The sequence below is a fragment of the Tasmannia lanceolata genome, unplaced genomic scaffold (genome assembly GCF_043159265.1).
Source record: "Tasmannia lanceolata isolate RefF3 unplaced genomic scaffold, GAP_Taslan_0.1 ptg000018l, whole genome shotgun sequence".
NCBI lineage: Eukaryota > Viridiplantae > Streptophyta > Magnoliopsida > Canellales > Winteraceae > Tasmannia > Tasmannia lanceolata.
In genome coordinates this window covers 19,548,852-19,563,550 of record NW_027518695.1, presented here as the reverse complement: position 1 = coordinate 19,563,550, position 14,699 = coordinate 19,548,852, and the positions used below count along the sequence as shown (strand labels likewise).

At 40.4% G+C, this 14,699-nt stretch overlaps 2 protein-coding genes, 1 long non-coding RNA gene and 1 pseudogene across 3 annotated transcripts; all 4 read right to left on the bottom strand.

Moving 5' to 3' along the window:
* Positions 1 to 4,243: 4,243 nt before the first annotated feature.
* Positions 4,244 to 5,269, bottom strand: LOC143850149 (omega-hydroxypalmitate O-feruloyl transferase pseudogene; annotated as a pseudogene).
* Positions 5,270 to 9,072: 3,803 nt separating this feature from the next.
* Positions 9,073 to 9,715, bottom strand: LOC143851419 (uncharacterized). The gene is made up of 2 exons (XR_013236326.1): positions 9,575 to 9,715; positions 9,073 to 9,431 (listed from the first exon to the last, which is right to left on the bottom strand). It is a non-coding gene; the product is annotated as an uncharacterized LOC143851419 (long non-coding RNA).
* A 136-nt stretch (positions 9,716 to 9,851) lies between these two features.
* On the bottom strand, positions 9,852 to 12,202 carry LOC143850147 (putative disease resistance protein RGA1). Its single transcript, XM_077359437.1, has 2 exons — positions 10,041 to 12,202; positions 9,852 to 9,978 (listed from the first exon to the last, which is right to left on the bottom strand). The coding sequence occupies exons 1-2, from the start codon at positions 12,200 to 12,202 to the stop codon at positions 9,852 to 9,854; spliced, it is 2,289 nt and encodes a 762-aa protein (XP_077215552.1).
* A 146-nt stretch (positions 12,203 to 12,348) lies between these two features.
* On the bottom strand, positions 12,349 to 13,137 carry LOC143850146 (disease resistance protein RGA2-like). Its single transcript, XM_077359436.1, has one exon. The coding sequence runs from the start codon at positions 13,135 to 13,137 to the stop codon at positions 12,349 to 12,351; it is 789 nt and encodes a 262-aa protein (XP_077215551.1).
* Between the last annotated feature and the right edge of the window lie 1,562 nt (positions 13,138 to 14,699).

The following is a 14,699-nucleotide window of genomic DNA, read 5'->3' as shown; positions in this document are numbered from 1 at the left end:
ATTTTTTTTGGAGGAAGAATTGATTTAGGAGGAATTATATGATGCTTGGCCCGATCAAAGTGTTCAGGCCAGCAAATCAGGTAGGTGGGTCTCATTGTCAGTTGATCCGAAGAATTCGGGTGAAAGTGTGAAGGATGGTGCTGAAGGTGCCCCTTGTTGCTGGGATGCGAATGTGAAATTTGGTGAAGGGAGTGTCTCTTGTGCATATTGATTCCCTATGTTATGATGAAACAGTGGTGGGAAGACCTCTTGCATCACATGCGTAGATGGTTGAGATGGTGTTACGTGCCTAGATGGGTCCCAATGGAGTGGAATAAATTAGTTTGGATTGAGCATATATCAGATCTGATCTTCTAAGATCTGATCATTGGATTAATTGGATGGTAGATTAGGCAGGTGGGGGTAGATTAAGCAACTAGGATTGATATGGATACTAGTCAAGATTAGGTTAATCATTATTTTGTTATTTCCATTATTATTACAAGATCTTTCTATGTTTATCTCTTGAGTGTATTATATGTTTATCTCTTGAGTGTATTATATAAAAACTCATTAGCTTTCTGTAATTAAATGAAGAAATTTATCTCCAAATTGTGTCTTTGCACACGAAGGACTGGACCACTTAGAAATGGGTCAAGAGGTTGTGATCTTCCCTCTAAGAGGATCAATTCTGTTGCGAACCAATTTGGTTGCAAAGTTGGTTTGCAACAGATGGACAGATATAAAAACTTTGAGGCATGGTTCGAGGTATGGTACCGGGCCATACCTTGATGGGTAAGCGGCTATGTTGCATGGATTCTTTGCCCCCCTATGCAGAATCCGTGTCGACATGTCTCTGCATCCGAATCGGACATGGATTCATGTGGGACACACTCGGATTCTTGTCGTAGCCGTGTCCCACGAATCGTGTTTTCCTTGGGTGAATCCGTTTAATCGTTGTCTCTTTTGAAATGCGAATCCTCTATATTTTCCCTTTAAATGTATATTCTTAACTTTTTTTTATATGAAAGCACAACTCGTACACTTTTAATGAAGCCCTAGCCCCTTGACCCTCAAACATTGACTCCCTTCCTCCTTCAACTCTCTTAATACAAAACTCACCTCAATCTTCTACGCTCAATTTTTTCATGAATATATATGCATAGACATACATATATGAGGAAAGGGTTGCTGCTAACGTTAGCAGCTAATCTTAGCTGCTAACGTTAGTATAAAACAAGGTCGGGCCCACAATGTTGGGGGATCCAAAGCATTCATTTGGAAGGCCCTTTCATGGATTAGGTGTCCATAAAAAATCAGCTCCATTAGATCATCTTAGGGTGTCCATTTGTGGGGTGAAAAAATGGGCAGATTAGTGGACAAACAGTATCTGTCCATTTTCACCCCCACAAATGGACATCCTATGATGATCCAACGAAGCTGATTTTTGGTACACACCTCATCCACGATGGGGCCTTCCAAATGAATGCTTTGGATCCCCCAACAATGTGGGACCCACCCTTGTTTTACGCTAACGTTAGCAGCTAAGCTAGCTGCTAACATTATCTCTCTCTCTCTCTCTCTCTCTCTCTCTCTCTCTCTCTCTATATATATATATATATATATATATATATATTTCAAATTTTATTTTATTTAAAAATTACCGAATTCTACTTTTGGGGGTTTGTCGAATCCGTGTCGGATCCTGACATGCGAATCCGAACCCATGCAACATTGGTAAGCCGGTGTTTCATCGTCCTCAAGATTAATCATTTGAAGCTGAAGGTCGGTTGTTATGAGGTGAATTATGATGCTCCATTGGATTAGGAACTACGGATGAACTGAAGAACCGGCTTCACGCTCTTGATGTTGAGATGTTGCCTTCGAGGTAAGAATCATTTGGGCCTTGGATGAGAGCAAGATCATCTTGGAATTAATTGAGAGCAAGGAGCAGATTTTTCATGCCACTGTTGTGGGGAGGACTTGGCGAGGTTAGGGGTGCAACTTGGGTCCAGCTCAACCCGAACCCGACTGGTTCAACCCAATTTCGGCATTTGTAGGGTTGGCATTTTTTCGGATCAGGTTGGGAAAAGCTGTTAGGTACCTAATCAATAAGCCAAAAGCTCCAGTGCTGATGGAACGCATTAGGCAAGGCCCTTTAAACTTGTCCCATACCAGGCTTCTCACTCAGCCCCATACCTAGGCAATCCCCACTCAGGACCATAACATTCTACCACGCTTCCGCGCCTTCTGTCCTCGCTGGCTCACTCTGTGACGGCTTGCACCCTGGCCTTTTTTTCCAGGTAGTCATTTCCACAGGTCGTCCTTTCCTCGACGGCCCACTCTGTGTCAACTTCACTCTGGCAGTTTTCACTCTAACTTTGTTTTTTTTACCAGGTAGTCCTCTTCAAAGGTCGCCCCTTCCGTGATTCGAACACAGGACGTGGTGGCGACTCTGATACCAAATGTTAGGTACCTAACCAATACACCAAAAGCTCAAGAGCTGATGGAACGTGTTAGGCAAGGCCCTTTAAACTTGTCCCATACCAAGGGCCCACCCAGTCCCATACCTATAGAGACAGATTGCAGTATCGGCAGGAAACTGTACACGCTAAATAGATACTAATAGTGGGACTTACGGATACCGTTGCTGAAGAGTTTAACACTTGATGAAAAACACCAACGCCATATGCCATTTATAGCGACTAAATTTCTGTCACAATAGGGTGTTTTTCTTGTAGTGGAATTAAAGCTTTTAAATGATTGTCCAAACCTGTTTTTCTCGTAGTGTTAAAGCTTTTAAATGATTATCCAAACTCAATGAGACACATCTACTAGGATGTCATCTTTAGATTTCTCTAGTGACCTTTCGTTGGCTAGAAATGTGGGATAAGCTTGACCACACCTCAGTTTAGACAGCGAGAGTGACAACCATGAAGAAATGTTTTATTTCGTTTGCGTGTTGGGTCACATGAAAGGCAACTCTTAAATGCCATTGTTTTCATCTCCGTAGGCCAGAAACCTAGTTTTATCCCGTGTTTATGCGGGATGTGGAGCGGAAAGTGGCCAAAGAAAATACTAGTCAACTCGGCACAATGCGGTCGAGTATTCGGCTGACGCAATTGAGTACTCGGTTGATGCGGTCACAATTCAGGAGAGTCAAAAGGAGTTTTTATTAACTCTGTAGGGTAAAACGCATAATGCGGCGGCAAAATGCGGAATGCATCCAAGGTAAAAGGGGGTCGACTCGGGCAAGTCCACGCAGGCGTAGGGGAGATTTCAGTGAGCATAATGTTCGGAAAAATGGAGAAATATTGGGAAGATTTTCTATTTACCGCTCAATATACTCATTTTTTAAAGTAAAAAGCTAAAAAAAGAAATAAAGAAAAAGAAAAAGAAAGAAGGGATGGTTAGGTTCATACACTAGCTAGAGTGTGTTCAGCTTTCGTTACAATGTCTTTTTCAATAAATTTATATTTCTCAAGATATTTAAAAATATGAATTTGCTAGGGACTGTCGCAGAAAGGCATTTTGCGGCTGTCTGTTGCACGAGAGAGCAGCCGCATAGGCTCACTTTTCAGCAGAGTTTGTCTTATTCATTTAATTCATCAGATTGCTGCTCTCTCGTGCAACAGCCAGTTGCGAAATGCCTTTCTGTGAAAGTCCCTAGCGAATCCTTTAAAAATAATATAGGATAATTTGACAAATTATTCATCAGATTTGTTTCTGTTATGGAGAGTTGGAGGTAATTTCAGAAAATTCACATACATTATATCCGAAAAAAGTGAACTGGGTATCAAATTTTTGGGTTTTTTTTTTTATGGGTAAGCTGGGCTAGGTGGAGTAGGTGGACTCCTAACCCTAGCTTACTCATAAAAAGAAAAGAAAAGAAAAGCTGGGCTAGGTGAACTCCTACCGGAATATAAATAAAGAAAGATGATACAATACTAGGAGCAAGACCACTGCCCGGTCCTTAGAGCAATGTTTTGGGATTTGTCCAATAATATTTCAATTATTCCAAGAAGTATCTTACTTTTGTATCATCAAAACATACACTTTACACAGAGAAAGCTGATATCCTCACCCCCTTGTTTTGGTAATATAACACTCATTCTCCTCTTTGGATTTTGATTTTTTTTTATATTTTGGTGATTGGCTATAAGAGTTGAATTCCTCCTTTAAAAATATAGTGATTATTCTAGCAAGGATAGCCAACAAAGCTACTAATCCCCCTATGTTCATTTTATTTTTTATTTTTTACAAACTTACAGCTACACTTTCACCCGTTCTTGGAAGATCTTCATGGCAGGAGCAGGCAAACCCAATAAAAGATATGTACTTTTCTTCTCTTTTCCGTCGGGGAGGAACAGGGCCACTTCCTTTCCCGGCAGATTCGCGGGCCCCGATTGCTTAGGCTTCCCCCAACCAAAATCTATACTATGGAAAGCCATTCTAGTCCATGTTGTGATCAAAAGAGTAGCTGTTAATGAAGGCCTAGCTCTAGTTACTTGGAAATAATCGATTACCGATCGAATATAATCGTCGGTCACCAATTTGATCGCATTTTGTACTAATTTAACCGCGAAAGACAATGGATTTTCCAGTAATTCGCCTGCGGTACATAGACAGCAAGTGAGAACAATGCCATTCTCCAAAGTAACCCATAGGCAAATTCGGGTTTAATTTAGACCTCACGTCCACGGCAAAGAGAAGCTTTGTTTGTTGGTTGGGTTCCATTTTAAGTGCTTTGCTTCGGGCCGCCACACAAATGCTGAGAGTACTGTGAAATTGGTACAATTTTTTATGATACCATCTTCCATTGCTAATTTTTTCAGTTGATTAAGCTTTTCGGGGTCGAAACAGAAGGATTGGTATAGAATTTCTTTCTCTTGGAAGAGAGAAGAGAGGTTCCATATATATCGGTCATCTCGGAAAATTCGTGGCGGGGGAATTCTATCTTGGGAGGTTGTCTAGATCTCAGTAGGGTTCTGTCTAGAAATGGGGGGATGGTTAAGGGTAATCCTCTGGCAATTTCATGAAAGGGTATATTTGGAACAGGTGTAAACAACAAGATGTTTGAGAGAAGGGTCAGCGTGATGAAGAGTTGCATCCATTCTCTCAAACGTCTATAAGAGAAGCCTTCGGTCCCTGCTTGTACACAACTAATTTTTTCCATTCTCTGTGAATCCACGTCTAAGAGAAGAGGAAAACAATTCCCATCACTGTCTGTTGTGGAACAAGGAGATATCTGGAGTGGAACCATTTCAAGAGACAGTAAGACAATATCCATGGCTTCCGGTATGTTCTTTTACTATTTCAATTTCAATCCATATGGTTAATTGTGATTTTCTCAAAGTTGGAGCGCCAAAGATCCGTTGCTCGTGTTCATTTTATGATGAACACTTACATGTGGTATCAAAGCCACGGTTCCGGCAAGAAAATGGCGAGAAAATCGCAATAAAAGTGATTGAAATAGGGTTTGTGAAAACTTATATTTTGAGTGCCGCCATCAATTCTGGAGTCAGATCGATGATTAAATGGCACTGAAACGTTGCTTGTGTTCCCACGAATCCAACGCAACAAACGGTTCGTCGATCCAATGTCTGGATTGCGTTTGGCGGCGATTTGAAGATGAAAATTTTAATTTTTGGGATGTTTTGCACATCGCCAGAAAACGGCGTGCCTCTGGAAAACGGTTGCTCCAACCGGTGATTTTCCGACATGGTTGCGAAGTTCGACGAGAGACGAGTCCAATGGCGTATTGTGTGCCTCAATCGGACTTCAAACGAAACCGCAATGATAAATCGAACTTTGAGTGATTTTTCGGATTTTGCTGGAATTGTTACTATTTATGAAGAAGACGATGAATAGTGTCGGGCTTCGCGGGCCGAACCTGGCCGTGCTGGCCCATCAAGGATCCGCAATCGGTTTTTCAATTAAAAAAGGCCCAGTAGACCCTCTAAGCCCACCAGACCGCTTGGCCCAACCTGACCCGAACCGGCCCATAGGCCCAAACGGCCCAAATCTGTGTTTGACTCGGTTTGGCCCATTTTTGTGATATGTTTTGTCGGATTATAGTGGTTCTGGGGGTTTTGCACCATTCTGAATCCATTTTTGGGTGTTCCTTTTTAACAATATTGCTCGGCTAACAACGACGCTGATCGGTTAGCAAGGGACCGGGTGAATCGGGCGTCTCATTAGAGTTGTCTCATTAGAGTTTGTTTTTTATTTCCTTCCGTAGTACGTGATTTGTTATTTCTCTGTGGCCAGTCATATTATTTCTGTACCAAATATCCTTAGAGCAATGTTTTGGGAATTTTTCAAGAATATTTCAATTATTCCAACTAGTTGCTGACCCGTGCGATGCACACGGCGATAAAAATAAATGCTTTAAAACTGTTTTAAACAAAGATGCATTCTTAAAGAGATCCATGCAACCCACTAAAAGAATATAATTGCATATATAAATCACATACAATGAGACATAAGATCTGGAAAAAAAATGCCTAAAACGCACGGGAACGACAAACAAAGAGAAACAACAATCAAAAAAAGGAAAAACTAAAAATAATCATCATCATAAATATAACATCTATCTCTATTAAAACAACGGAGAGGGAAACTAAAAAAATCAAGAGGAAGAATCTACTCACCTCTACCTCGAGCAAAATTCGTTATGTCTGCAAATAATAACTAAAATAAACCAATCAAAACTATAACAACTTATGAATGGGACTTGAAACAAATATATCAGTACTGATCTTAAACAAACAAAGTGAATAACATAGTAAGAAATAATCAATACCTTTAATAGTTTATACATGGTAACTGTCAATGACACATCTATTTAGCATTTACAAAACTTTTTAGAAGCGTTTCCTCCAACCTCCATCTATGTTGGTTTTTTTTTTATGGTTCATCTATAGTGATGTGATTAACGATGGTAACTACTGCTGAAAGAAGAAACATTCATAAGGAGGGTCTAGAGAAAATTTCAACATAAGAGGCCATAAAACCATCTAAAGAAGCAAGGAAATATTTTATAGGGAATAAATTAATTTTGAGTCCAATAATCAGGTTGAGTTTTTTAGTCCAATAACTAGGTTGGGACTCACAAACGGTAAAAAAAAGAAGAGAAAACGTTATATTTTCTCTTTTCGTATGCCTTTAAAACTCTTGGCGATTGCAATTAAGTGTGAAAAAATAGGAAGGAATCCTGATCGTTGGAGAGAGTATTTGCTACAATCGTTGGAGAGTTTAGTTTTGGAGAAAATTTACACGTCAATTTTGGCGTTTTATAAAGGAAGTTATGGAGGAAAATAAGTAAAAGAAACGTTTGGTAAACTTTTGGAAAGAACCACCACATTGGCTCACTTTTTAGAAGATTTTGTCTTATTCATTTGTTAGGCATGAGATGGCGTGTCCACCGGCGTAAAAAAAATGGGCCCCACCCTTAGTTATAAATTCCGTTCCGGTCGCCGTTCCGTTTTGGCTACCGGAACGGAACGTTCCGGTATTCCGGCCGTTTCGTTCGGCGTTCCGGTCGAAACTTTCCGTTATGTAAAATACACTCCCCAACAACCATAAATGAATTTATGTAATTTTTTGGATTTTTTTTTTTATTTCGAATTTTTTGGAAAAAGACGAAAAATGCCCTCCCAACAACTATAAAACGGTCATAAAACGAGGGCAAATCTGTAAAAAAACAGTCCCAACAGCTATAATGGCATTTCTGTAATTTTTTGGATTTTTTTACTATTTTATTTCGAATTTTTTGGAAAAAGACGAAAAATGCCCTCTCAACAACTATAAAACGGTCATAAAACGAGGGTAAATCTGTAAAATACACTCTCCAACGGCCTTAATGGCATTTTTGTAATTTTTTTGAATTTTTTTTGAATTTTTTCGAATTTTTTTGAAATTTTCAGCATTTCCTGCCGGAATAGTGAATTCCGGCCATTCCGGCCGGAATTCCGCCGGAAACCGGAATTCCGGCCGGAACGGACCGGAATTCCGCCGGAAACCGGAATTCCGGCCGGAACGGACCGGAATTCCGACCGGAACGGAAAATATGCCCATTCCGTTCCGGAATCCGGTCCGGAACCGGAATTCCGGTCCGTTCCGGCCGGAACGGAACGGAATTTATATCTAAGGCCCCACCCCATCAAAACATGAGGTAAAATTATGGATCCCACTGTTCAAATGGGTGAGATGGCGGGCTCAGTCGTGTGTAAAATGTAGGGAACCATGTTGATGCAATGGGGTTTGGGTAGACATGGTGGGCACTACCATGTCAAAACATTAGGCGTAATTGGTGCCCTACATCTATCTTGATCTTGATCCAATGGTGTAAAATGATGGGTCTTACCTTCTTTTAGGCATGGAGAATGAGTAAGGCAAAGGTATTTCAAAAAATCTCCTTCTGCTAAGCTGTTTTTGAATATTTTCTTACTTTTTAGGCTAAAAGCTAGGATTCCAATGATTCTCATCGATCCATCTCTCACCCGTTTAGCATTAGAAAGCTTCGAGAATGACCACTTGTCCGAGGCCCTTACGAGGACAGCGCAAAAAGAAAGGGGATGGCCACCCCATTCTCCAATTTGGGATGAGTAGTTGACGTGAATGGTTATGCTATAATGAAAACAACAAAGAGGACATGGTGGTTATAGCTGACTTTGTATTGCACTCCTCAGATTGCTAGATAGCCATGTCATTAGCAGGAACCTTTTTTTTCAAGCTTCTAGCTACGTGCTTCTCGAGAAGGAAGTGATAGATGAAGGGTAATTCCTACTGGGGATTAAGAAGGTTTCAAGTGGGGATATCTGTTTCTGTCTTTTCAAACTATTTTTCTCACCAATCCCTTCAACTAAGCCCTCGTTTGAGTCTAATAAACAGTTTGGCAGTGGAAAAAAAAATTAACAGGATCAATTCAATGGTATCAGTTATACTTTGTGCCTTGTTCCTTTTGGATATTGAGAATCGAATTTGAGTCCAAAACTGATTATTGGAATCAAAATTATCAGCATCAACAGAAGTGGGTACAGAATTTAGTGATACAAATAAGCCTCTAGAAAAGTTGAAATAGAGATAATGTTTATCAGAAATACATTTCACTAAATTTTGATGAAGAGAGCCTTCATAAACCACAATCTCCACACTAGAATCCACATCTGAAATCTATTGAAAAATCCAAGAGGAGGAGGACTAGCCACCTTGCCTCGGATATGACAAGCGCAAACACAATACAAGAAGAAAGAGGCAACCCTTATCAAAACTACCACAACAGAGGCTTGGTATATAACTGAAAATAGAAGCAAAAATCAAATAGCAATCCTCTGCCCCAAGAGCAGACCACAACTTCAAAGAAACATACAAAAACCAACATAGGCCTCTGAAACCATAGCAGAGCACATCTCGAACAGAGAATTCTACCCCCAAACTCAGCCACAAATCTGTAGAAAATCCTCCAAATTGCGGCCAAAAAGGCAGCAGAGCATTATTTGGTAAAAATTGGTTAGATAGATGAAGGAAAATTAAAGAAAGAAATTGCGTTATATAATTAATAGATGAAAGAGGGGATTATGAAATAACGAACCTGGGATGGTAGAGTGAGTTGGAGAAGGGTACGGTTGAGAGATAAAATCACCGTTTCAGTGGCCACGGTAGCATGGGAGTAGGGTACGTCTGCTTTTTCTTGGCACAAGTTAAAATCACCCAAACATTGTGATATAGGGTACATGGGAATATGGGATATCTTGTGCCAATCCTCTCCTCTCTCCCTTTCGCATCGTCTCCCCAAATTTGGACAAAAGATAATATCCAATTCTTGGAGTTGGGTGAGGCGTTGTAGTCCGGCAGGCAAGGAAGTCATTTTACCACAATGTTGGATGGCCAAATGTCGAAGTGATGTGAGCTTTTCGACCCACTCTGGCAAATTCACCATGCTCCGACATTTTACAATAGATAGACTTTGTAGTGTGGTGACATGCTGCAGCCCATCTGGCAATGATGCCAACACATCACAATAACGGATTTCCAAGTTTTCTAGGGCAGTGAGGTACCGCAAGTCATCCGGCAAAGAAACCATCTTTTTACAGCTAAAAATCTCCAATGACCGAAGAAATTTCAAACGCCGCCCATCTAGCGATGATGCCAACTCATCCCAAACACCAATTTTCAGAATTTGGAGGGCAGTGAGGTACGACAAGTCATCCGGTAAAGAAACCATCTTTTTACAGCCATCAATAACCATTGATTGAAGAGATTTCAACCCCCTTAGTACCCCATCCTCCTCGGGTAATGATGCCAGGTTTTCACACTCTCTAATCTCTAACTTTTCGAGAGATGTGAGGTTTCGCAATCCCTCCGGCAAAGACACCAGCTTATTACAACGCACAATGATCATTGACTTGAGAGCAACGAAATTGTCGAGCTCCCTAGGAAGACTACTCAACTTGTAGCAATCTGAAATTTCTAAACGTTGGAGTGCATTGCCGTCTCGAAGAAAGCTTTCTGGAAAGGAAGACATATCAACAAGATGATCAATATCAAGGGAGGTAAGATGCTGAAAACATGGCAGGGTGATCAACTTTGAGCAGTCTTCAATCTTCAATTCATCGAGGCAAGGAAAAGCTTCTCCTTTCTCCACTGATGCCCACATCTCTAAATTTTCCATTTCACATAGCGAAAGGCTTTTCAAAGATGGAAAGGAAAATCCATTCAATGTGCTATTACCGTAAAACTCATTGTTGATCTGCTTCAATGCAGACATTCCAGATATCACAAGATTCTTGAGCGAGGGAAGTTGGCCAAGTGGTGGGAGATTTTCACATCTCCGGTAATTTGAAAGAGAAACATTAACTAGATTTGTGAGCAATGAATTCTGTATCCATCTTGGAAATCGAATACCCTCATAGTCTGTTATCCGCAAATCTTTCAAATCACAGTGTGGTTCAAGGCCTTCTAACACTTTTTCCTGCATTTCAACATAACCACGATCATCCCCCCATGATAACTCCAATTCTCTGATGTTTTTCTTGCGTTTCAAGTTGGCTTGTTTCGCATCACTTTCATTTCTCACAAGGTTAAGTTGTTTTATTGATAGTTCTCCTCTAAGCTTTAAATTGCTCAACTCACTGAGGCGGCGTCCTTCCTCGTCACCCACAATGAAAATGGATAGCATCTGGAGACAACTCAGCTCCCCAATCCCAATGGGCACACAAGTTAATGACCTACAACCATAAGTGTCTACATGTCTGAGGCTCCTCATTTTTCTCATGTCCCTAGGCAAATTACGGAGGTTATCACAATCTCTCAGTTTCAATGTTTGCAAATTTTGTAGCTTGGTAATCAATTCAGGTAATTTTTCAATGCGATAATTATCGGAGAGGTTGAGGTATCTTAGCTGTTTCAAATTGCATATTGAATGGGGCATCTCATCAACATTTATGTGACTAAGATCTAGGCATCGCAAGTATCTAAGTTTCTTTATGTTGCTAGGGACAAAATTATAATAAACATGGCCCAATAGTATTGTTCGTATGGTTTTGGCCTTGTATAACCTCTGCTCTTTTAATAGTGAAGGCAAATGAGAATAGACATATCGGGTCGATGTAGGAATATCTACAATTTTTTCCCGATCCACGATATGACACTTGTTCCCAATAACAGACTGTGCAAGATCGTGAACCAAATCATGCATTTTGCAACTTGTTATATTTCCAGAGTCGTCTTTTTCTATGTCTTGGAAGAAAGACCTCCATAATAAATCATTGAAAATCTCATTTCCAATGTCTTCCAACTCCATAGTTTCGTTAGGGGTAACAAAGCCATTAGCCATCCACAAAAGAATAAGTTCTTCTTTCTGAATGGTAAAGCCTTTAGGGAATACAGAGCAAAACGAAAAGCATTGCCTTAGATGAGATGGCAAATTAATATAGCTCAATATTAGAGCCGGCAAAATTTCATTTTCTCCTAGTTCCCATATCTGACTGTCTCTTTCCCACTCCCACCGTGCTTCCTGTTTGCCACGCAGGAGTCTTCCTAATGCCTTTGCTGCTAATGGCACACCCCCACATTTTTCGACAATCTGTTCACCAATTGGAACCAAATTTTGAGGCTCTTCACTTCTCTCTGATCCAAATGCTTGACGTTCAAACAGAGACCAACAATCACTGAATGATAAACCAGTTAGGTGGAGGAGGGATCCATGAAGCCCACCCATCATCGATGCAACCGTTTCTTTACGAGTAGTCACAATGATTTTGCTTCCTTTAACGTTACATTTTAAGATTTGCTTCAGATTATCCCACTTTCCTCCATCTTCGTTCCATACGTCATCAAGTACAAGCAAAAATCTCTCCTCACATATTATATTTTGTAGTTTTTTCGCATCTCCTCTAACTGTGTGACATCTGTTTTACTTCCAATTGCAGATTCTAAATTTTTTTTTACAATTCCATTAACATGAAAATCTTGAGACACATAAATCCACATTCTTAGCTCAAAATGGCCTATTACAATCTCATGATTGAAGGCCAATGTAGCTAGTGTGGTTTTCCCCAGACCCCCCATGCCAACTAGGGCAATAACTGGGACTTCATTTTCATTATTATTAACATCGGCTTGCAATAGCCGCACAATCTCTTCTTTATGCTCATCTCTCCCATAAACTTCTAATTCATTTACATCGGACACAGATTCATGCACATCGGACACAGTATGTGTTCTCTCTTGACTCCCAGGACTAGTAGTTGTTACATCCAATTTGAACTCCACCCTCGCTTGTACAATTTTTTGTATTCTCGTGAGAATCTTTTTTGTCCTAGTTGCTATATTATGGCGTTGGAATTGAAAACTAGGTAAGAAGGTATTACTTACCTGGCCACAACCAATTGAGTGTAATCGCTGAGGTTCCACAGCCCAGTCTGATAAGATGTCGTCCGCCTCATAGACCGCATCTATAAGACTTGAGAGCCAACCCTTGAGCTGCCCATTCTTCATGGCCATCTCCTCTGCGTTTGGGAGTACATCACCAATCAATCCTAACTGTCTCTTAAGCTCTTCCAAATCATCCTTAACACCCACGAGTAAATCAACCTCGTTTAGGATTAGAGAGTTCAAATTCCCAAGCAGTATACTAACAATAGCATCCGCCATAATTCCTTGGTAACAGAAAAGAAAAAAAAATTCTAGAGCAAGAGCAAGTAGAATCACAAGGATATCTTCCAAGGATATCTTCCAAGCTTCTTCCTGTAAGATGGTTTGTTATATACTCTTCAACTTTTTACTATTACTTTTTTATTTTCATTTTTTGGGTGGTGTTATATTTGCTTTATTCTTTGGGAAATGTTATCACCACTACTGTATTTTGATGAGGGCACTCCTCACTTTATTAAAAGTACGGTATGGCCCGCACCATAGGATGATCCAAACCATCCATTAGATGGGCCACAGCCTAAATAGGTTGTGCCCCAAAAATTATTTCCACAGGTATCCTAACCCTGCAATCTGGAGAGGGTTAGGATCAACCCTCTAACATTTAGATCGGAGGGTTAGGATCAACCTACCCGAGATTGAGTCTGGTTTTTCAACCTGAAACCCTACTGTACCCAAGACCCATGATTTAAGAACCCGAACCAGAGTATTTTCGGGTCGGGTAGATGCGGGACGAGTAAAACCCGACCCAAGTTGCACCCCTACCAAACACTACGTTTAAAAACTATTTTTTTTATAAAAAATGTCCACTTGTTTTATAAAATAATAAGATCCCTTATTTTGGCACAAGCGACAACCATGAAGTTGATAGGTGTCCAAAAGTCTAAACTCATTTTCCATATATTTTTTTTAAAAATGCTATAATTTGCTTTGTTTATAAGGAAAATTTCAAAGATTTTTAAGGGATTTGCTCGACAATTTTGCTGAGAGACATTTCCCGAATCACTATCGGTGGAGAGAGCAACCACAGTGGCTCACTTTTTAGAAGATTTTGTCTTAATCCTTTGTTAGGCATGAGATGGTGTGTCTACCGGTGTAAAAATAACGGGCCCCATCCCATCAAAACATGAAGTAAAATTATGGATCCCACTGTTCAAATGGGTGAGATGGCGGGCTCACTCGTGTGTAAAAATGTAAAATGTAGGGAACCAAGTTGATGCAATGGGTTTGGGTAGACATATTGGGCACTACCATGTCAAAACATGAGGCGTAAATTGGTGCCCTACACCTATGTTGATGCAATGGGGTTTAGACCTATGTTGATGCAATGGGGTTTAGGTAGACATGGTGGGCACTACCATGTCAAAACATGAGGCATAAATTGGTGCCCTACACCTATGTTGATGCAACGGTGTAAAATGATGGGTCTCACCTTTGGCATGGAGAATGAGTAAGGCGAAGGTATTTCAAAAAATCTCGTTCGGCTAACTGGCCCACTAAGGCCGTTTCTGAAATTTTTTTCTTACTTTTTATGCTAAAAGCTAGGATTCCATGGAGCGACTAATAGGCCCTTGTGAGGACAGCTCAAAAAGAAAGGGGACATGAATGGTTATGCTATAATGAAAACAACAAAGAGGACAGTGGTTATAGCTGACTTAAATCGACTTTGGATCGCACTCCTCAGATTGCTAGACAGCCATGTCATTACCACTGGCTACGTGCTTCTCGAGAAGGAAGCCAGGAAGGGATAGATGAAGGGTAATTCCTACTGGGGATTAAGAAGG